Below are 22,767 nucleotides of genomic sequence, written 5' to 3'. Positions count from 1 at the left end.
AGATCGAATTGAATTAATTCATATCTTTAATTTTTTGTTCGATATCGATGTTTTTTCAAAAATTGCGGTTTGACACAACGTATGTTAGTTTTTTGTCTCAACTTTTTGTATGGCTTTTTCTTAAAAAATATTTTAAATTGTTAATTTATAGTGATTTATAGTACATTTTATGTCATTTTTAAATAATATATGTTACTCCTTCTGTTCTATTTTATGTGACACAAGTGATTTTAGGAAAGTCAACAAAATTTCTAATATGATTCCCACATATTTTTAGTTGTCATTTCACTGTGATTTAGTACTTTTTAAGTTATTTTCAAATAATATATGTAATTTTTTTTATTTTGATATGGAATTAGAGGGTCAATTAAATTTCACATGTGGTTTTTACTATGTTTTTTTTTAAATATCTTGAATCGTTACATTGTGATTTTATTAAGCGTTTTTATTTTTATGAAATTTTCGAATATATAACAAATTAAAAATTAAAACGAAGAAAGTGCTAAAGATTTCAAATCATTATATTTCTATTTTAAAATGTTCAAATCTTTAAAACTCCACATATATGCACAATTTAATATAAGGAAGACAGCAGAATTTTTTAAAATATACATATGAAAGCTCTTTCTAATAATACCACATATATATTTCATTTTTAAAATATGATTCCCTCCGTTTCGATTTATATAAACTTGTTTTTTTCTTTCAATTTTTAAAAAAAAAAACCTCTAAATTTTAACTTTTTTTATATAGCATATTTAAGATATCAAGCAATAGTACAAAATGTATAATTGGTTCTAAGTTAGGAGTTTTTATTAATTAACTAAATTGCCGTTGAGTGTTCTATCAATATTTTACTCATGTTGAATCCCATTTATTTAGCGAAAAAAGTTTTCTTTTTAAAGATAGTTTTAAGACATTGCAATGTTTGAGTATAGACCACAGAAATATTTGGCATTGATGTTTGGCACAATTTTTTTTACTGTAGTTCAAGATAAGGATAGGCATACATATCGAAAAATCAGGTTGAATTGAATTAATTCAATTCTTTAATTTATTGTTTGGTATTGATATTATTTTTCAATATTTTTTGTTTGATTTCTCAATTCGTAATAATTAAATCATTGATGAAAAAATAATATAGTTCAAGATAAGAATAGGCATAAACTTCAAAAAATCAGATTGAATTGAATTAATTCAATTCTTTAGTTTTAGGCTCGGTATTGATATTTTTTCAAAAAAATTGATTTGATTTCTCAATTCGTAGCAATTAAATCATTAATGAAAATTTTTATTGTAGTTCAAAATAAAAATAGATATAAATATTGAAAAATCAGGTTGAATTGAACTAATTCAATATTTTAGTTTTTAGGTTCAACATTGATATTTTTTCAAAAAGTTTGATTTGATTTCTCAATTTGTAGAAATTATATCATTGATGGAATTTTTTACTGTAGCTCAAGATAAGGATATGGATAAATATCAAAAAAATAAGGTTGAAAATTAATTCAATTCTTTAATTTTTAGGTTTGACATTGATATTATTTCAAAAAAATTGGTTTGATTTGTCAATTTGTAGCAATTAAATCATTGATGAAAAAAAATTGATGTAGTTCAAGATAAGGATATGCATAAATATCAGATAAAATCAGGTTGAATTGAATTAATTCATATCTTTAGTTTTTAGGTTCGACGTTGATATTTTTTCAAAAATTTTGGTTTACTTTCTCATTCGTTGCAAAAAATTACTATAGTTTAAGATAAGGATAGACGTAAATATAAAAAAATCAGGTTAAATTGAATTAATTCATATCTTTAGTTTTTAGGTTCGATATCGATGGATTTTAAAAAATTGCGGTTTGATTTCTCGATTCATAGAATTAAATCAGATATGACAAATACAAAGTAACAACAGATTTACAATTCAGATATATCAACTCAAAATGTTTATTTTCAAGAGGAACTCATAACATTTTCAAGAGGAGCTCATCAAACTTATTTTTGTCGATGTACGTTATGTAAAGAAATAATCTTCGTCCTTATTTTTCCCAAGCACAATGTTCTTAACAAAGATAAATGTGATTTTTAAGCATAATAAGTGTTTCATGGTGAGACGTATCCAACTCATCTCTATTTAAAGAGTAAATAGAGAATATTGTTTTATTATTTCAATCAATAAATATAATTAATTTATTTTGATGAATTAATTTGACCAATAAACATGAATTATTCACTTAGTTTTTCTATGTTGGTCAAATGTACATTTTTAAGGCTAATAACTCACAAGGGTTAAATAGAAAGAATATTATAATTTATGCATTGATTTTATGAAATGACAAGTATTATGAACAAACTATTTATAGTAAGGATGACATAAAAAGGGAACATAGGGAGTAATTATTAAGAGCTAAATGTAATTATAATTTATTTACTTTCATGTAACATAGACGAATCATTTCCGAACATATTCACTGGCTTAAGAGAGAAAGGTGAGACTCAAATTAATGGGAAAATGGTTTTTAAAATTTAAATTTACATAAAGAATAAATTAATTTGAAAATTCTTATACAAATTATGGATTATTAATATTTGGGCAAATTACAGAAATCACATATTTTTAAGGCAAAATTACAATATATCCCTTAAAAGTTTATAATTACAGAAATCCCTCAAACAGATACAATAATATAAGTGTTGATACATTAATCTGATGCGCGAGATACAATAATATAAGCGTTGATACATGCGCGAGATATAATAATATAAGCGCTAATACATTAATCTGATGCGTGAGATACGATAATATAAGCGTTGATATATAAATCTGATGCACGAGATACAATAATATAAGCGCTGATACACTAATCTGATGCGTAAAAATGAGAGATTTTGAAAATTTATAAAATTTATAGAAAATAATGATAATAAGAAAACTAAAAGGTGGGATATAATTTTTCCTTAATATTTTGTATTGGTTGATGCTTGAGTAATAGTAATGATAGGTCCCACATGCATTAAAGCCAAGAACAAATGTTTGGGGCCACATGCATAAAAGTATATAAAAGAATGATTTTCATCCAACTTAAAAAAGTACCAAGAATTTTTTTTAGGCACGTTGATCATGACTTGCTTCCCTAGCCTCTTCTACATTATAGTAATAAAATGATATTTTTTTCGAAATTTTCTTCTTTCATATTTTTTTCACACCCTTTTAAAAATATTAATTAAATGTATAATTTGACTAAACTATCATTATTAATATTCTATTCTTAATTATTTCTCATGTAAAATGATAGATAGTTAATACGTTTTGAATTAATGGAAAGTGAAAAAAGATTGATTTATAAATAAGATATATATATTATATAAACATATCGATTCATAATATGTATGTATGACCATTTTTTTAAAAATAAGCTGTGTTGCTTGTATAGCTGATATTGGGTCATATTTTATATAAATGAAAATTTGATTATATTTGATGCAAATAAAATTATTTATTATATATTTATAATTACTAAAACAAAAAATATTACTATGAATTAAACCAAAGGAATAGAAAAATAGCGCAATTGAGAAGATGGGATATCATAGTCCTTTAAGAAAACAAAAAAAATAGTATAGTCTTAAAGAGATTGTTTGATTGGGTATGAATTATCTCAAAATCAATAATTTTAAAATGAATTATTTAAGAATAAATTAATTCACCATGTATATAAAATAATTTATTTTATTACTGTTATATAAATTGTACAATAAATAATTCAAAATTTATTTAATACTTTTAAATAAAATAAAATAAAACAATTTTGCATTTTATCCAAAATAATGAACTCTTGTGATTACTTTAGCATACCATAAATGGCCCCTACATTTTTATATTCCTATATGGCCATAATAATTTTATGCTTATTTTGGAAACTCAGTACTTCCTGTACAAAATGTACCATTGCTTTTAGTCGGTTGTCATTTTTTTATTTGACAAATATTTAATGACACTATCAATATTTTACTCATATTGGATTTCACTTATTTGGCAAAAAGTAGTCTTTTTAACGATAGTTTTGAGACATTGCAAAATTTTCACATATTTCTTAAATTATATGTTGATCAGCAAACTAAGTCACATAAACTAAAACGAAAGAAGTACTGTATTAAACTAGTTATCATACCTCTATAAATAGTGCAAGACATAAAGAGTTAGCAATCACAAGAGAAAAATGATGAAAATATCAAACCTTCTTCTTATGGTTATCTCTAATAACACTACATTCTTCATTATTTCTATTATATTGACAATCTTCATTTCTATTATTCTTAAGAAATGGAATAGTAGTGTAAGAAACAATAAACCATTACCTCCAGGTCCAAAATCATGGCCTATAATTGGATGTTTCCCTCAAATCATCCTAAAAAATAAGAGTGCATTAACTCATCGAATACACAAAATTATGGAGGAAATGAATACTGAAATTGCTTGCATTCGTGTTGGTAATTATCATGTTATTCCTGTAACCTCTCCTGAACTTGCTTGTGAGTTCTTGAAGATTCAGGACTCTATTTTCTCATCCAGACCTGTTTGCATGTCCGCGAGCATCGTTAGTAATGGCTACTTGACCTCAATTTTTCTCCCTAGTGGTGATCAATGGTTGAAAATGAAAAATATGCTAACTTCCCATGTGTTGTCATCAAAATCATTTCAATGGCTTGGTTGTAAAAGGGACGAAGAAGCTGACCACCTTCATCGATTCGTTTACAATCAATGTAGCAACCAACTTGTTATTAACTTAAGGGAGGTAACAAGATATTATTGTGGGAATGTAATTAGGAATATGATTTTCAGCAAGAGATCATTATTTGGAATTATAGAAGAACAAGAGGAGCAATTTGATGCCCTTTTTACAATTCTTGAATATGTTTATTCTTTTAGTATATCAGATTACTTACCATGGTTAAGTGTTTTTGATTTGGATGGTCACAAGGCAATTCTCAAGAAAGCCTATGCTACAGCAACAAGACATATTGATATTGAAGTTGATCATAGGATACAAACATGGAAAGATGGCAACAAATCTTTGGAAGAGGATATTCTTGATGTTCTTATCATGCTCAGAGATACAAATGGAAATCCATTGATGAATGTTAAAGAGATTAAGGCACAAGTTCTTGTAAGTATACTTATAAATCATGTGAACAAAGTTGTGTTGTTTTTCACCTTTGGCTAATTTTATGATTGATAGACTATCTGATGAAGCTTTCAAAATTTGCTTATTTTGAAAAGAATTTATAACTTCATAAAATAAATATTTTTGGAAGATAGCAATTTGTGTTTGGCTAATCAATTTTTAAAATATTTTTGTTAATTTGTGTTTGGCTAATCAATTTTAAAAGTATTTTTGTCAATATTTGTTGCTTATGAAGGGAGGATTGTCCAAGTTCATATAAGGAGACCAAATTCCCATCCCTTTTTCGATGTGGGAATTCTTAACACTCCCCTGCACGCCCAGACCTTGTTAATTGGAGTGTGGACACTATAATATAGGGCCCAACATCGGTGAACAAAGAAATTGGGATGGACCTGACTCTGATACCATGTAAAGATATGATACATGGGCCTAACTTAACCCCAAAAGCTAGTTTATGAATGAAAGATTGTCCAAGTCCATATAAGGAGACCAAATTCCCATCCCTTTTCCAATGTGGGAATTCTTAACATTGTTAATACAATACTTTATACTTAACTTCTGCTACTCAAAATCACTTGTTCTTCTTAATGTTTAACCAAAGACATCATCTCTCTAAAATATGCACTTTTGATTTCCAAAATTTGATCAAAGTAACTAGTACATTCTCATTCCCTTCTACTTACCATATATATTAATGTCTCATCATAAAAAGAAAAAATTAAACATAATTATTGCTCATCTAGTCAAAAAGTGTTGACATGATTGGTTACAAACATATAATGTACAGGAACTCATGTTGGCATCAGTGGATAATCCTTCAAATACAGTTGAATGGGCACTTACAGAAATGTTGAATCAACCAAAGTTAATGCAAAAGGCTATAGAAGAACTCAACATTGTTGTTGGGATCAATAGATGGGTTCAAGAATCAGACTTGTCAAAGCTAAATTATGTCAAGGCTTGCATAAAAGAGACCTTTCGACTCCACCCCGCTATGACTTTTAATGTTCCTCATGTGTCTGTCTCTGATACCATCGTCGGTGAAAAGTACTTCATCCCTAAAGGGAGTATAGTGTTATTAAGTCGTCTTGGACTTGGTCGGAATTCTAGAGTGTGGGAGGATCCATTAAAGTTCAAGCCGGAGCGCCACCTCAAAATGGAAGATGGTAGTGAAGTAGTTCTCACTGATTCAAACTTACGTTTGTTATCATTTGGTACTGGAAGACGAAGTTGTCCAGCTGTGAAACTTGGTTCAACAATTACTACAATGTTACTTGCTAGACTTCTTCAAGGATTTACCTGGAATTTACCACCAAATTTACCATGCAATGATTTAAATGAGTCTTCTAAGATTAATCATTTTTCTTCCTTACCATTTCTTGCTCAGGCAGAACCAAGATTAGCTAAGACCATGTATCTTTAAGCTACCATGTTTTTCGTATTCATCTGTCTAAGTTTTGTGTGTGAAATTATTATTGTTAGGATATACTATTAACCATATGGTTTAAGTTATAGTATTATCTTTTCATCCTATATATGTAAAGATTGTTATTTTGTTTACTTAATTTAATAAAGTATATCATTGGTAATTAAAATGTGTGTCCTTTAAGTATATATTTAGTGTATGGAGTTCCTTATCTCATAAACTGAAGACTAAAATTATCAGTCCTTATAAATTATAAACCAATGTTTACAATGAAAGATGAAACCAGACAAGCATCTTGATGATTGTAGCACAAGATTAAATGACAAGCGTGTTATCGGCAAATTATAAATTAGCCAGAAAAATCAAATATTTTAACTCTTCCCTTTTTTAGAACTAGAGACAAAATTTTATTTTTCAAATGACAGTAATTTATAAGGGTGGACGTTATGTCCCTGATTCGATTCTCCGATTTTTGATTTTGAAAAAGTGTGGACCGAATACTAAATTAAACCAGTTTGGTTCCATTTTTTCAAGTTTGATTCGGTGTTTTTAAAACAGTTTTTCGGTGTGAATAAAAAATAAAATGAGGACAAAATCAAAGTAAAAGGCATTCAAAAATTTAAAACAATGTTAAGTGATAATGTGTCTAATCATGAAATACTTATAGTACTTAAAAAATCATATTTGTCTTTGTCAAGAATATTGTGACTCCAATTGTTGCTCGAGGAAAATAAGGGTGAAGACAAATTACTTTACATGACGTACATCGGCAAAAATATGTTTAAGTTCCTCCCTGAAAATTAATATTTGAAGTTAACTATATGAATTGTAAATTTGTTGCTACTTTGGTTATGAATGAGATAAAAAAAATGTATTGAAATACTAATAGACATTTCTTTCTTTCACAGAAATCAAGTCTCTTTCTCCTTGTTCAAATTTACTTTTACTCAAAGAATCAAAGTTTCTTTGTCTTCCATAAACACAAATTTCAATTCCTTTTAATTTAGATCTATTTAGGGAAAGAAATATCGCTACACTCACGGAATGCAAAGACAATTAACACTGCATTAAAAGTGATACTTAGTGACAATTAATTTATGATAATAATTTAATTATTGCTAAATATATTTTTAGAGGCAATTGACATTCTTTGTAAATGTCCCTAAAACCTTTATCGATATTGAATTTTATGATAATTAATTAATGCAGGTAAAGATTTTAGTACTCTTTGTTAATGTTCATATTATCACCGCTAATAGTTATTTTTGTTGTAATGTAAGCAACTGGGTTTTTATTTTTTGTCGTAAAAAACACAGCTAAATTATCTCAATTTCTTGAGTTTCATATCTAAACTATTAAGAATGTGAGTTTAATTTCCTACTTGAACTATCACTCAATAGTTACTGAAACACACCTCAACTAGCTTCTAATGATGTGTGTCCACTCTCTCTTTTATTTAAAAAAATTTCGCCACATAACTCTCCGTGTGAAAAGATAATTTTACGATAATAAATTTAAATAAATCAATATTAAGTTAAATATTAAAATTATCATCATGTAAATTAAATTATTTGAATCGCAATATCCATCATCTTTCTTCTCCACCTTTTAGTCATGATCTCATTTCTACAGTAACATCGATATCTTTAATGGAGAGAAAGATTCTAAAGTCCATTAAAAATATTAATATGACTATCATTTTCTGTGTACCACATCTGTAATGGCTGCTATCACAAATGCACATGTTTATTACTTTCTTGTTCTTATTTATCCGTCAAATATTTTATTTTTGACAAATTAAAAAAGAATAATTCTTTTATTATATTTTTAATCTATTAATATTGAGTTAATATTTTTTTTAAATATAATAAATAAATATATTTGAAACTCTATTAATTAATATAAAATGATAAACTCACTATATTAATTATTATTTTTTAATAAATATATCAAGTTAAGATTTGACAAATAAATAAGAAAGAAAGAAGTAATAGAGTTTAGTTTCCTTCTCAATTTATGAGTTCAATTCACAAAGAGTGAACCTTAGAGATATAGAGATATTTTAGAGAAACTTATAAAAATTATATTAGTTTATGAGGTAATTATTTAAATATATTTTAGTTTATAATATTACGAATCTTACAAGATTTTGGTGCGTTCAGACATGTATCTCTAGATTTATGGAGTTAAAAGTATGTGTAATTTATTCTAGATACAATATATCCAAGTAGATTCGTATGTATCTGGATATATAACAAATTTTGCCTGCCTCCTTTTTCATATCATTCGCATGTATCTGATATCCCAAATACATGCAATCACACCTCACACATGCAAATACATGTATTTAGTGTATATCAAGTGTGATTCATATGTATTTGTGACACATGACAATCTCGTTCGCCTCCCTCCCTCTTGCTCACCTCTCTTCCTATTTTAATTTAACTAGTTTCTAGACAAGCAAGTAATATATATGATATGAGTTTTATTTAACCATAGTGTAATCATTAAAAAAAAAAAAAAAAAAATACAAGCTAAAATTGATGAACACTCATCCAATTTGAATGGCTTCTTTGTTGAGTGATAAATAATTAATTATTGTTTGAACTACAAATTTGAATAACTGAATTAATTTACTCATTAATATTCAATTCAACTTTTCAGCTTCTCTAACTTTCTATAGCAATTAATGAAAGGTTTTCAATTGGTTGATGTAAGTTGTAGCAATCAATTTGAGCCACCAACGTTTCATACTAAATTATGATCATTATTATATTTAATAAATACAAACATTTTTTTTATTGTGTGAAATTTGTGTATTTATATTTTTATATTAAATTCTCTTATTATATAGGAGACCGTTTGTGCTGAAGCAGGCACATCTCCGTCGACGTGCCTGCTTCAGCATGCTTTTTTTAAAAAAATAAAAAATATTTCTTTTGATCTATTTTAATTTAATTATTAGTATATAATTTTTCCGAAATTATGAAATTCAATTTAGCTATGACTTTTACTTTTAAATTCAAGAAGACGTGCATGCTTTAGCGGGTTTCAAAAAATAAAAATACTTTTTTTGTTCTACTTTAATTTAATTAGTGTATAATTTTTTTTGAAATTATGGAATCTGTTTTAGCAATTATTCTTTTGTTCTACTTTAATTTAATTAGTGTATATTTTTTCGAAATTATGAATCCGTTTTATCTATGACTTTTAGTTTTAAATTCAAGAAGACGTGCATGCTTCAGCGAGTTTCAAAAAAAAAAATTCAAACAAAATTACTTCTTTTGTTCTACTTTAATTTAATTTGTGTATAATTTTTTTTGAAATTATGGTATCATTATCTTGAACTCGGTAATATTTGTTTATATCTTGTAACTACTTTGCGTGAAAAATCAACGATCGATAACGAAAAATACATTAATTATGGACATCTTAATGAACCTCTACACAATAAATTTGCGCAAACAAAAAGTAATTAGCAACTTAAATATCTAAAAATCATATTAAAATTTATTCAACTTTCTAAATTCTACCTATATCATATAAATTAAAATAAAAAAATATTAAGATATTGGGCCTTTACCTTACCGTTAGTAGTTAGAGAATCTCTCAAATAAGAGTAAAAGGGTATGTATTATATTTTTATACATTTTGAGTTGATATCTATTGTTTTGAGTTTATTGTATTTTTATATACATCTTTGAGTTAGTATATGTTTATTATGCAGCTTTAAACATGTTATCTTTTGTTATTGCTTTCATATTGGAATTGAGTTTGAGGTGAGTATTGTCTTCCCATGTTATCAGTTCAGTTAGCTATGTTTCAGTGTCCCCTTAGATACTTGTACATTTAATGTACTGACGGCATTCGACCTGCATCTTATAATGATGCAAATACATGTATTCAGGATCATCAACATGTGTTTCGTTGAGATCATTTGATATTCCAGTTAGCATTGGCAAGCCTTCTTATATTCCGGAGGACTTCACCTTTACCTTACAATTAGTAGTTTTGAGATGACGTGATTCTTGTCCCGATATCCTTCTGTAATAGTAGAGGCTTCATAGATAGATAGAGTTGAGGAGTTTTTTAGTATATATTTACTTTTTTTTGAAAAGTTTTACAAACTATAAATATTTCTATTGAGTATTGTTTAGACTTAATGAGGTTAGTATTTGAGTTTAACAACTTTTATTCAATCTTAAGCCTACTATTGCTTGAGTTAGTTTCCTGCTTGTAGTCAACCAGGATGAGGATTCACTTGGGGACCAGTAATGATTCTCGAGTGTCAGCCACGTCCAAGGTGTAGGCTCGGATCGTGACACAACTATTGAGAGATAAAAAACGATATTATTTATAAAAGGGAAAAGAGTTTGATATACCCCTCAACTTTGTTATTTAGAGTTAATATACCCCTCGTTATGAAAGTGGTTCATATATACCCCTACTATTATACAAATGACTCACATATATCCCTTTTCTCTAACGAAAGTGAAAAAATTAATTTTAATTTAATTATTTTATAAATAATATATATAATCTATATTAGGTATATATGACCCTCCTCACACATATATTTTTTTGACTTTTTTGTTTCAACGACTAATTTAAATTTATTATTTTAGTGGTCAAATATAATTATGTTCCACTAATTTATTATAGATTCCCGATTTTTTTTACAAATATAAAAACTAAATTACAATATAGCTGATGAAAAAAAAATAGTTTTAAATTATAATATAGCCACAATAATAAATATATATATATGTATGAAAAAAGATTAAAACATACGTTGAACTTTGCTAGAAGGATTATATACACCCTTAAATGATTTTTTTGAAAAAAAATTTAAGAGTTAAAAATATAAATTTAAAACTAATTTTTCACTTCCATGATGAATGGTATATATCTAAGCTTTTTTTTTTTTGGTAACTAAATTTCCATTAATCACCAAAAACAAGTCTTTACAGAGCCATAGCAAAACATACACATATTGCTATCTTAAAACAAAAAATTTTAACAAAATTCTTAGAAGCTATCTGAGCTTCTTTTATAACAATAGAGGTATATTTAAGCCATTTATTTAACGATAAAGATATATATGAATGACGTTCATAATAAAAATATATCATTTCTAAATAACAAAATTATTTTTCCCTTTTCAAAAATTCTAAAAATATAACCCGCCCTTGCTATACTTTTAAATAGTTCTTGTCATCGAAAAGCTGCCGACGAAAAACATGTATGATACTTTTAAAAAGATATTTTCTTGTTTTTCAGTGAATTTGAGTATAGACCACATAAATATTTGTACTATAGTTTAGGATAGACATATATATATATATATATATATATATATATATATAATCATATTTTGGTTTTCAGGTTTGACAATGATATTTTTTTCAAATATTTTTTTGGTTTTTAGATTTTGGCATAAAAAAATTGGTTTGATTTCTCAATTCGTAGCAATTAAATCATTAATGAAAAAATTTATTATAGTTCAAGATAAGGATAGACATAATATCGAAAAATCAGGTTGATTTGTACTAATTCAATTCTTTAGTTATTAGGTTCGACAATGATGTTTTTTATTAAAAAAAAATGATTTGATTTCTCAATTTGTAGCAATTAAATCATTGATGGAATTTTTTTTTACTGTAGTTCAAGATAAGGATATGCATAATTATCAAAAAATAAGGTTGAAAAGTAATTCAATTCTTTAGTTTTTAGGTTCGGCATTGATATTTTTTCAAAATTTTTGGTTTGATTTGTCAAATCGTAGCATTTAAATCATTGATGAAAAAAATTGTTAGTTCAAGATAAGAATAGGCATAAATATAAAAAAAATCAGGTTGAACTGAATCAATTCAATTCTTTAGTTTTTATTTTCGGCATTGATATTTTTTCAAAAATTTTGGTCTGATTTCTCATTCGTAGCAACATATTACTGTAGTTTAAGATAAGGATAGACATAAATATCGAAAAATCAGGTTGAATTGAATTAATTCATATCTTTAGTTTTCAGGTTCGATATCGATTTTTTTTTAAAAATTGCGGTTTTATTTCTCAATTCATAGAATTAAATCATATATGAAAAAAAAAATACAAAGTAACAACAAATTTACAATTCAAATATATTAACTCAAAATGTTAATTTTCAAGAGGAACTCATCAAACTTATTTTTGTCGATTTACTTCATGTAAAGAAATCATCTTCGTCCTTATTTTTCTCAAGCACAATGTTGTTAACAAAGAAAATATGATTTTTTTTTTGCATAATAAGTGTTCCATGGTGAGACACATCCAACTCATCTCTATTTAAAGGATAAAATAGAGAATAATGTATACAACCACACTCTATCAATTAATATAAAATAATAAACTTATTATATTAATTATTATTTTTTAATAAATGTATCTAGTTAAAATTTGAAAGAAAGAAGTAATAGAGTTTTGATGGGGATAAGTTTCTAAGCTCTAAAGTCAATGCAATTACAATAGCATATATTCACTAACAAATTGTAACATCAATCTAAGAACTCAATTTATGAATTCAATTCACAAAGAGTGAACTTTAGAGATAGAGAGATATTTTAGAGAAACTTATAGAAATTTTATTAATTTATGAGCTGTAGGTTATCTAAATATATTTTAGTTTATAATATTACGAATCTTACAAGATTTTGGTGCGTTCAGTTACTTGTATTTCGAGATTTATGAAATTAAAATTAGGTGTAATTTATTCTAGATACACTATATACAAGTGGATTCACATGTATATGGATATATAACAAATTTTGCCAGCCTCCTTCCATATCTTTCGCATGTATCTGGTATCCCAAATACATGCAATCACACCAGATACATGCAAATACATGTATCTAATATGTATCAAGTGTAATTCACATGTATTTGTGACACATGATTATTTCGTTCGCCGTCCTCCTCCCCATCTCGCTCACCTCTCTCCCTATTTTAGTGTAACTAGTTTCCGGACTAGCAAGTAATATATATGATATGATTTTTATTAACACCATAGTGTAATCATTAAAAAAAAAAGAAAAGTACAAGCTAAAATTGATGTAATTAATGAAGGAGAATATGAATGTCATGGACCATTATTAAATTGATTGAATTAAGTGTGAGAACTAAAGTGCTATTGCTCCACTTTCAAATAATCCGTTTCCAGTTCATGTAATTTTATTGTAATATTTTTTTAAAACTTATGGTGCAAAATAATTACTATTTAGTTTTAAGTATTAATTTAATATAAAGATAAAATGATTATAAATTTGAAAAACACACCTCAAATAATATATAATGATGTGTGCATTACACTCTATCTTTTAAAATAAAAATAAATAAAATTGAGACATGAATTGCCACGTGGAAAACAATTCCACTGAGGCAAGAAGTTAAAAATGAAAATGAAGAAAAAAACGAATTAGCCTGTAAAGAAGAAAATGAAGAATTCTACCATGGCAATTCATGTGCCAATTTTTTAAAAAAAGGAGGAGGAAGTTGAAAAAAATATATGCAATAGAGGTGTGAACAAATAAAGAAAAATGGTTGGAAAATGATGAAAAAAAAGGGGAGAGTTTAGGGTTTGATAATCATTTAATTATTATCCTAATATTCAGGCTTAAAATTTAATCAAAGTCTTAATTTGATCTAGATAAGAAATCATAATATTTAACTCTACTAAATTAATTAGAATTTTACCTTACATAAAAAAAGAAATTCTATCTATTTAAGTAATATTTAGGACTTTAAAATTAATTAAAGTCCTAAAATAGTCATGAACAATGTGCATAAGAGGCATCTCAGAACATTTTCATCTGATTTGAAAGCAAAATGTGTAAACTGACCAAACATAGCTCGGGACAATTATTGAGAGATATAAAACGATATTATTTTGAAAAGGAAAAAGTGTTTGATATATCCCTCAACTTTGTCATTTAGAGTTACTATACCCTCATTATGAAAGTGATTCATATATACTCCTACTGTTATACAAATGACTCACATATACCTCTTTTCTCTAACGAAAGTGAAAAAAATAATTTTAGTTTAATGTCACGCTCCGAGTCTACACTCTGGACGTGGCCAACACTCGAGAACCATTACTGATCCTCAAGCGAACCCTTGACCTGACTTACTATAACTCACATGACTCAAAGTAATACGTGGAAGCTTAAATGGATGAGCATTTAGAAAACTCTTAAATCACTGCCTTGATATACTTAACATAAGTCATAAGTTAAACAAACATCCTGAGAAAACAATGGAAACATCTGATTCTATCTATCTATGAAGCCTCTAACATTTCAAGATAGATGTCGGGACAAGACCCACGACACCTCAAACTACTAAAACAAAAATGTAAATAGAGTCTCCCGAAAGCAAGGAGGCCTCACCAAATATTGTCTATGAGTGTAAGGTGATCTCAACGAAACGCATGTTGATGATCCTGAACACTTGTTTCTGCATCATAAAAGATGTAGGTCGAATGATGTCAGTACATTGAATGTACGAGTATGTAATATGGCTAAGTAAAACAGAAACTGAACTGAATGACTGAAGACAACTCAACAGAATCAATACATGAACATGTAGTGTAAACCATTTAAACTTTACCATACGCTATGCAATAAAAGCAATATGAAAAATAATATACTTTACTTTGGAGAGTTTCTCTAACCGACAACCATTACCATGAGCCTAACAATGATACAATGTTTAGCCCACGTTGCATGTACTATCCTATACTTCGTCGGGGTATAGCATGATATGGTACTTAATTATGGATCCATCTAATAGGCCTTCTCAGAGGCAGTGAGGAGTCGCATGACGAGTCAATGCTATCCTATCCTACGCTGGCTACGTAGTTTTATGGACTTTCGAGTTATAAAAGACTAACTCAATTCAGTGCTCCATATTACTCCCAAAATAATAAACAATATCAATTATGCTCAATTCACCCTTTGCAAGGAAATGGAATTTTACTTTATCGAAGGACTTTTCAAAAACATAACTCATACTTATATTTAAACGTATTTTTATGGACTTATCTTTCAAGTCCAAGATCAATATGCATAGCAATTGAAAACTCTTATATTTTTCTGTAAATGGAACCTTTAAATTTTTCAGGTAAACTAGCTTCAGTTTGAATGCACACTTAGACCCGTGAGTAGGATATGTAGGGACTTCTGAACTCTTCTCGTTTCTCAAATCCAACACGAATACATGAGGAATTCAACACAATTTCTTTTTATAATAGTAGAGATATATTTAAATCATTATGTCATCTCTAAATAACAAACGTTTTTTTCTCTATCAAAAATTCTAAAAATATAGGCCGCCCTAGCTGGCACGAGTAGGATTTGTGGCCTCTCTCAAGCCTTACTATACTTCAAAAAAAGTCAATACTTTTAAAAAGATACTTTCTTGTTTTACAGTGAATTTCAGTATAGACCACATAAATATTTGTACTATAGTTTAGGATTGACACAAATATATATATAAAAAATAATCATATTTTCTTTTTAGGTTTTGCATTTGATATTTTTTTCAATTTTTTTGGTTTTTAGGTTCTTGCATCGAAAAAATTACTGTAGTTCAAGATAAGGATAAACATACATATCAAAAATCAGATTGAATTGCATTAATTCAATTCTTTAGTTTTTAGGTTTGACATTGATATTTTTTTGAAAAAAATTGTTTGATTTCTCAATTCGTAGTAATTAAATCATTGATGAAAACAATTATTATAGTTCAAGATAAGGATAGGTATAAATATCAAAAAATCAGATTGAATTGAATTAATTTAATTCTTTAATTTTAGGTTCGGCATTGATATTTTTTCAAAAAAAAGGTTTGATTTCTCAATTCGTAACAATTAAATCATTAATGAAAAAAATTTATTGCAGCTCAAGATAATAATACACATAAATATCGAAAAATCAAGTTGAATTGAACTAATTCAATTCTTTAGTTTTTAGGTTCGACATTGATATCTTTTCAAAAAAAATTGATTTGATTTGATTTCTCAATTTGTAGCAATCAAATCATTGATGGAATTTTTTTTACTGTAGTTCAAGATAAGCATATGCATAAATATGAAAAAATAAGGTTGAAAATTAATTCAATTCTTTAGCTTTTAGGTTCAACATTGATATTTTCAACCTTTTTGGTTTGATTTGTCAATTCGTAGCAATTAAATCATTGATGAAAAAATTGTTGTAGTTCAAGATAAGGATAGGCATAAATATAAAAAAATCAGGTTGAAATGAATTAATTCAATTCTTTAGTCTTTAGGTTCGGCATTGATATTTTTTCAAAAAAATTGGTTTGATTTTTCTTTCGTAGCAAAAAATTAATGTAGTTTAAAAAATTAGGTTGAATTGAATTAATTCATATCTTTAGTTTTTTTGGTTCGATATCAATGTTTTTTCAAAAATTGTGGTTTGACACAACGTATGTTAGTTTTTTGCCTCAATTTATGTGACACAAATGAAATTTGAAATGTCAACTAAATTTTTTGTATGCCTTTTTCTTAAAAAATATTTTAAATTGTTAATTTATGGTGATTTATAGTACATTTAATATATGTTACTCCATCTGTTCCATTTTATGTGACACAAGTGATTTTAGGAAAGTCAACGAAATTTCTTATATCATTCCCACATAGTTTTAGTTGTCATTTCATTGTGATTTATAGTACTTTTTACGTTATTCTCAAATAATATATTTAACTTTTTTTTGTTTCAATATGGAATTAGAGGGTCAACTAAATTTCATATATGGTTTTTAACTAGGTTTTTTTTTAAAAAAATTCTTAAATCATTACATTGTGATTTTAAGCGTTTTTATTTTCATGTAATTTTCGAATATATAACAAATTAAAAATTAAAACGAAGAAAGTGCTAAAGTTTTCAAATCATTATATTTCTATTTTAAAATGTTCAAATCTTTGAAACTCCACATGTATGCACAGATTAATATAAGGAAGACAGCATAATTTTTTAAAATATACATATGAAAGATCTTTCTAATAATACCACATATATATTTCATTTTTAAAAAAAATGATTCCCTCCATTTCGTATGAACTTATTTTTTTTATTTCATTTTAAAAAGAAAACAACCTCTAAATTTTAATATTTTTATATAGCATATTTAAGATCACAAATTTAAGACATTGATTCCTCCTAATCCAATTTTATGCTTATTTTGGAAATTCAGTACTCCCTGCAGTACAAAATGTACAATTGCTTTTAAGTTGGGAGTTTTTATTAATTAACTAGATTGTTGTTGATTGTTCTATCAATATTTTACTGATGTTGGATCCCACTTATTTGGCAAAAGAAGTAGTCTTTTTAAAGATAATTTTGAGACATTGCAAAGTTTTCACATATTTTTTAAATTATATGCTGATCAGTCAAACTCCATCGCATAAATCGAAATGAAAGAAGTACTCTATTAAACTAGTTACCATACCTCCTTGTTGAGTTGGATGTTCATGCAGCACCTATAAATAGTATAAGACATAAAGAGTTAGCAATCACAAGGGGAAAATGATGAAAATATCAAACCTTCTTCTTATTGTTATCTCTAATAACACTACATTCTTCATTATTTCTATTGTATTGACAATTTTCATTTCTATTATTCTTAAGTTGTGTTGCTTGTGATAACTTTCGCATACCATAAATGGCCCCTACATTTTTATATTCCCATGTGCTTTATTTTATTCTTCTAATAATGGATAGAAGATAATCATGCGGCCATAAGAATTTAATTTAGTACTCCCTGTACAAAATGTACAATTACTTTAACGTTAGGAATTTTTATTAATTAACTAAATCGTCGTTGATCGTCCTAGTTATGACTTTTTTATATAGTCGGAAAAAAAATAATATGTTTTAATTTTGTGGCCTCTCTTATGCTGCATATTATATGTTGTTACGTTAAAATTAAATTATAGGAAGTACACTTTGTCTCAATTTAATTATATGACACACATTTTTTTAGTCAACGTTTTTTTACCGATAGTTTTGAGACATTGCAAAAGTTTTATCATATTTCTTAAATTATATGTTGATTAGTCAAACTACATCACATAAATTGAAACGAAAGAAGTACTCTATTACCTCTTTGTTGAGCCTACCTTATTAGTTGCATGTTCATGCAGCACCTATAAATAGTGGAAGACATTAGCCTTAACAATCACAAGAGAAAAATGATGAAAATATCAAACCTTCTTCTTATGATTATCTCCAGTAACACTACATTCTTCATTATAATTTCTATTATATTGACAATATTCATTTCTATTATTCTAAAGAAATGGAATAGTAGTGTAAGAAACAATAAACCACTCCCTCCAGGTCCAAATTCATGGCCTATAATTGGATGTTTTCCTCAAATCATCCTAAAAAATAAGAATGCATTAACTCATCGAATACACAAAATTATGGAGGAAATGAATACTGAAATTGCTTGCATTCGTGTTGGTAATTATCATGTTATTCCTGTAACCTCTCCTGAACTTGCTTGTGAGTTCTTGAAGATTCAGGACTCTATTTTCTCATCCAGACCTGTTTGCATGTCCGCGAGCATCGCTAGTAATGGCTATTTGACCTCAATTTTCCTCCCCAGTGGTGATCAATGGATGAAAATGAAAAATATGCTAACTTCCCATGTGTTGTCACCAAAATCATTTCAATGGCTTCGTCCTAAAAGGGACGAAGAAGCTGACCACCTTCATCGATTTGTTTACAATCAATGCAGATACCAACTTGTTATTAACTTAAGGAAAGTAACAAGATATTATTGTGGGAATGTAATTACGAATATGATTTTCAGCAAGAGATCATTATTTGGAAATATAGAAGAACAAGAGGAAATTGATGCCCTTTTTACAATTCTTCAATATGTTTTTTCTTTTAGTATATCAGATTACTTACCATGGTTAAGTATTTTTGATTTGGATGGTCACAAAGCAATTATCAAGAAAGCCTATGCTACAGCAACAAAACATATTGATATTGAAGTTGATCATAGGATACAAACATGGAAAGATGGCAACAAATCTTTGGAAGAGGATATTCTTGATGTTCTTATCATGCTCAAACATACAAATGGAAATCCATTGATGAATGTTAAAGAGATTAAGGCACAAATTCTTGTAAGTATACATTCAATTACTTATAAATAATGTGAACAAAGTTGTTTTGTGTTGTTTTATCACCTTTGGCTAATTTTATGATTGATAGACTATCTAATCAAGCTTTCAAAATTTGCTTATTTTGAATAGAGTTTATAACTCATAAAATATGTACTTTTGGAGGATCATAGCAATGTGTGTTTGGCTAATCAATTTATAAAACATTTTTATCAATACTCGTTAGTACAATACGACTACTCAAAAACACTTATTCTTAAATATTTTGACCAAACACATCAGCTCTCTAAAATATGCACTTTTGATTTCCAAAATTTGGCCAAACTAACTAGTACATTCTCATCATAAAAAATAAAATTAAGCATAAATTAGTGCACATCTACTCAGAAAGTGTTGACATGATTGGTTACAAACAAATAATGTTCAGGAATTATTAACGGCAACAGTGGATAATCCCTCAAATGCTGTTGAATGGGTACTTGCAGAAATGTTAAATCAACCAATGTTAATGCAAAAGGCTATAGAAGAACTCAACACTGTTGTTGGGATCAATAGATGGGTTCAAGAATCAGACTTGTCAAGGCTAAATTATCTCAAGGCTTGCATAAAAGAGGCCTTTCGACTCCACCCCGTTGTGCCTTTTAATGTTCCTCATGTGTCTGTCTCTGATGCCATCGTCGGTGAAAAGTACTTCATTCCTAAAGGGAGTATAGTGCTATTAAGTCGTCTTGGACTTGGCCGGAATTCTAGAGTTTGGGAGGATCCATTAAAGTTCAAGCCGGAGCGCCACCTCAAAATGGAAGATGGTGGTGAAGTAGTTCTCACTGATTCAAACTTACGCTTGTTATCATTTAGTACTGGAAGACGAGGTTGTCCAGCTGTGAAACTTGGTTCAACAATTACTACAATGTTACTTGCTAGGCTTCTTCAAGGATTTACATGGAATTTACCACCAAATTCACCATGCAATGATTTAATTGAGTCATCTAAGATTAATCATTTTTCTACCTTACCACTTCTTGCTCAGGCAAAACCAAGATTAGCTAAGGCCATGTATCTTTAAGCTACAATATTTTTCGTTTCATCTGTCTACGTCTTAGTGTGTGAAATTATTTGTGTTAGAATATACTATTAACCATGTGGTTTAAGTTATAGTATTGTTTTTTTATCCTATATATGTAAAGATTGTTATTTTGTTTACTTAATTTAATAAAGTATTATTTGAATAGATCATTGGGTAATTAACATGTCTGTCCTTTCCTTATATAGTAGATATTTAGTATATGGAGTTCCTTATCTCATAAACTGAAGATTAAAATTATCTGTCACGCCCCGCCTACACCCTGGACATGACTGGCATTCGAGAACCATTGATGGCCCCAAGTGAAATAAAAGGAGTCCTCCGGAATGCAAGGAGACTCACCAACTGACTCTGGAGTCTCTCTGGATCAACGATGCGCTGGATGTCGATTCTAGTTACATGTATCTGCATCATAATAATATGCAGGCCAACTGACATCAGTACATTGAATGTACGAGTATGCGAGTTGGAATGCTAAACACAACATAGGCTTGAAAGGAATCTGAAGAACTTACCTGGCTCAATTCAACTCAACATAATTGAACTCAATTCAATATAAAACAGTTTAAATAAGTGCAATATAAAGAAAAGTTGTTTAAAACATGATGTCAACTTTGTGTGTATGCAAAGATACATTATAACTCTGAAAATGTATATATGAATACAATTTATTGTATGTAAAAATACAATAAACTGTGTATATAAGAATACAATTACTTCTATGGGAGTTTCTCTAACCGACAACCATCACGTAAGAGCTATTGTGATGATACAACGTTTTGCCTCACGCTGCCAGGGTCGTCCTATACCTTGCTGAGGGTATAGAACATGAACTACTAAGTGGATTCATTAGTCTATGCTAAAAAGCACTAAATGTTCATCTAAAAAGTATGACCATTTTCTACCCATGATGGTTACATGGTTTATGGGGGCTGTGGGTTCTCTAAACGCTCCCCCATATCGGTGCTCAATACTACTCCCAAAATATGATACTAGCTCTTTATGTTTAAAAACAAACTTCTTTTGTGACTTGAGATTAATTCTCAAAAACTTAGCTCAAAGGCTATCTTGGAAATTAAAGTTTCCTCTCTTGCTTCATTTAGAAAGCGATTACTCTTTTCTGAAAACTAGCCCGAAGGCCCTTTGGAAATCGAGGTTTTCTTTTCTTGTTTAAATGTGAAAACATTTTAAACCCTTTGGGAATACATAGTCCCCATATACTTTTGAAGAAATGGACTTCAAACTTTACTCTTTACTCTTTACTCAACTTGAACTCTAAGTCTTAAAACAAAGTTAAAACATTTGCAAAAGACTTTTGGAAGAGTCTAAGAACTTCTCTTAACTTTGATCTTAACTGCTCTTGACTTGACTCTTAACTGATCCTTGAATTGAATTATGGATTCAAGGATTGTGATTTGTGATTGGAAAGATCTCATGATGTTTAGGAATGATTTTAAATGGCTAAACATGAGAAAAGACCAAAAATCGATATTTGAGAGTGGGTCCGCGACGCGGAGACATATTTAATTTTTGGTTTCAAAAATAACTTTTGAGGTAGAACGGTCCGTGACCGCTCTGCGACGCGAAATGATTTTTCTCAGTCCTGGGGAGTGGGTCCGCGACACGGGGTAGTGTCAAATTTCGATCGACGAAATTTCTTCTTTGTTTTCCAACTCTAAACCCCCTAAACTCCATGGGTTCTTTTCCCAAACACTTAGAATCAATTATATGATCAAAGTACATCAGATTCTACTCAAAATCAAACCTAAAAACGTGAATCAATCTCAAGAAACTCCAATCAACACAACCCACAAGAATTCAAATGAAAATTTATCAAGAACTCAAGGATTTACTTTCAAATCTAATAACTTCGCTGAAATTGAAT

General features: G+C 28.2%; 3 protein-coding genes across 3 annotated transcripts in view; 2 read left to right on the top strand and 1 right to left on the bottom strand.

Moving 5' to 3' along the window:
* The window catches only part of LOC125828141 (uncharacterized), a 192,665-nt gene that overhangs the window by 85,601 nt on the left and 84,297 nt on the right, over positions 1 to 22,767 (bottom strand). The gene's annotated exons all lie outside the window — the stretch shown is intronic.
* On the top strand, positions 4,221 to 6,609 carry LOC125828145 (isoleucine N-monooxygenase 2-like). The gene is made up of 2 exons (XM_049507459.1): positions 4,221 to 5,168; positions 5,974 to 6,609. Exons 1-2 carry the CDS (start codon positions 4,221 to 4,223, stop codon positions 6,607 to 6,609), a joined length of 1,584 nt encoding a protein of 527 aa, XP_049363416.1.
* LOC125828148 (tryptophan N-monooxygenase CYP79A68-like) lies at positions 18,857 to 20,875 on the top strand. The gene is made up of 2 exons (XM_049507463.1): positions 18,857 to 19,804; positions 20,229 to 20,875. The coding sequence occupies exons 1-2, from the start codon at positions 18,857 to 18,859 to the stop codon at positions 20,862 to 20,864; spliced, it is 1,584 nt and encodes a 527-aa protein (XP_049363420.1). The 3' UTR covers positions 20,865 to 20,875.

The sequence above is a fragment of the Solanum verrucosum genome, unplaced genomic scaffold (genome assembly GCF_900185275.1).
Source record: "Solanum verrucosum unplaced genomic scaffold, falcon-dt-bn FXZP01000053.1, whole genome shotgun sequence".
Lineage (NCBI taxonomy): Eukaryota > Viridiplantae > Streptophyta > Magnoliopsida > Solanales > Solanaceae > Solanum > Solanum verrucosum.
Note: the sequence above shows the minus strand (reverse complement) of the source record. Positions and strands in the feature narration are given on the sequence as shown.

Excerpts from the sequence above, each read along its gene's own strand:
- LOC125828145 (XM_049507459.1), top strand. The coding sequence starts at position 4,221 with ATGATGAAAATATCAAACCTTCTTCTTATGGTTATCTCTAATAACACT. Across the intron at positions 5,169-5,973 it reads AGATTAAGGCACAAGTTCTT|GAACTCATGTTGGCATCAGT; the intron begins GTAAGTATACTT and ends TATAATGTACAG.
- LOC125828148 (XM_049507463.1), top strand. The coding sequence starts at position 18,857 with ATGATGAAAATATCAAACCTTCTTCTTATGATTATCTCCAGTAACACT. Across the intron at positions 19,805-20,228 it reads AGATTAAGGCACAAATTCTT|GAATTATTAACGGCAACAGT; the intron begins GTAAGTATACAT and ends AATAATGTTCAG.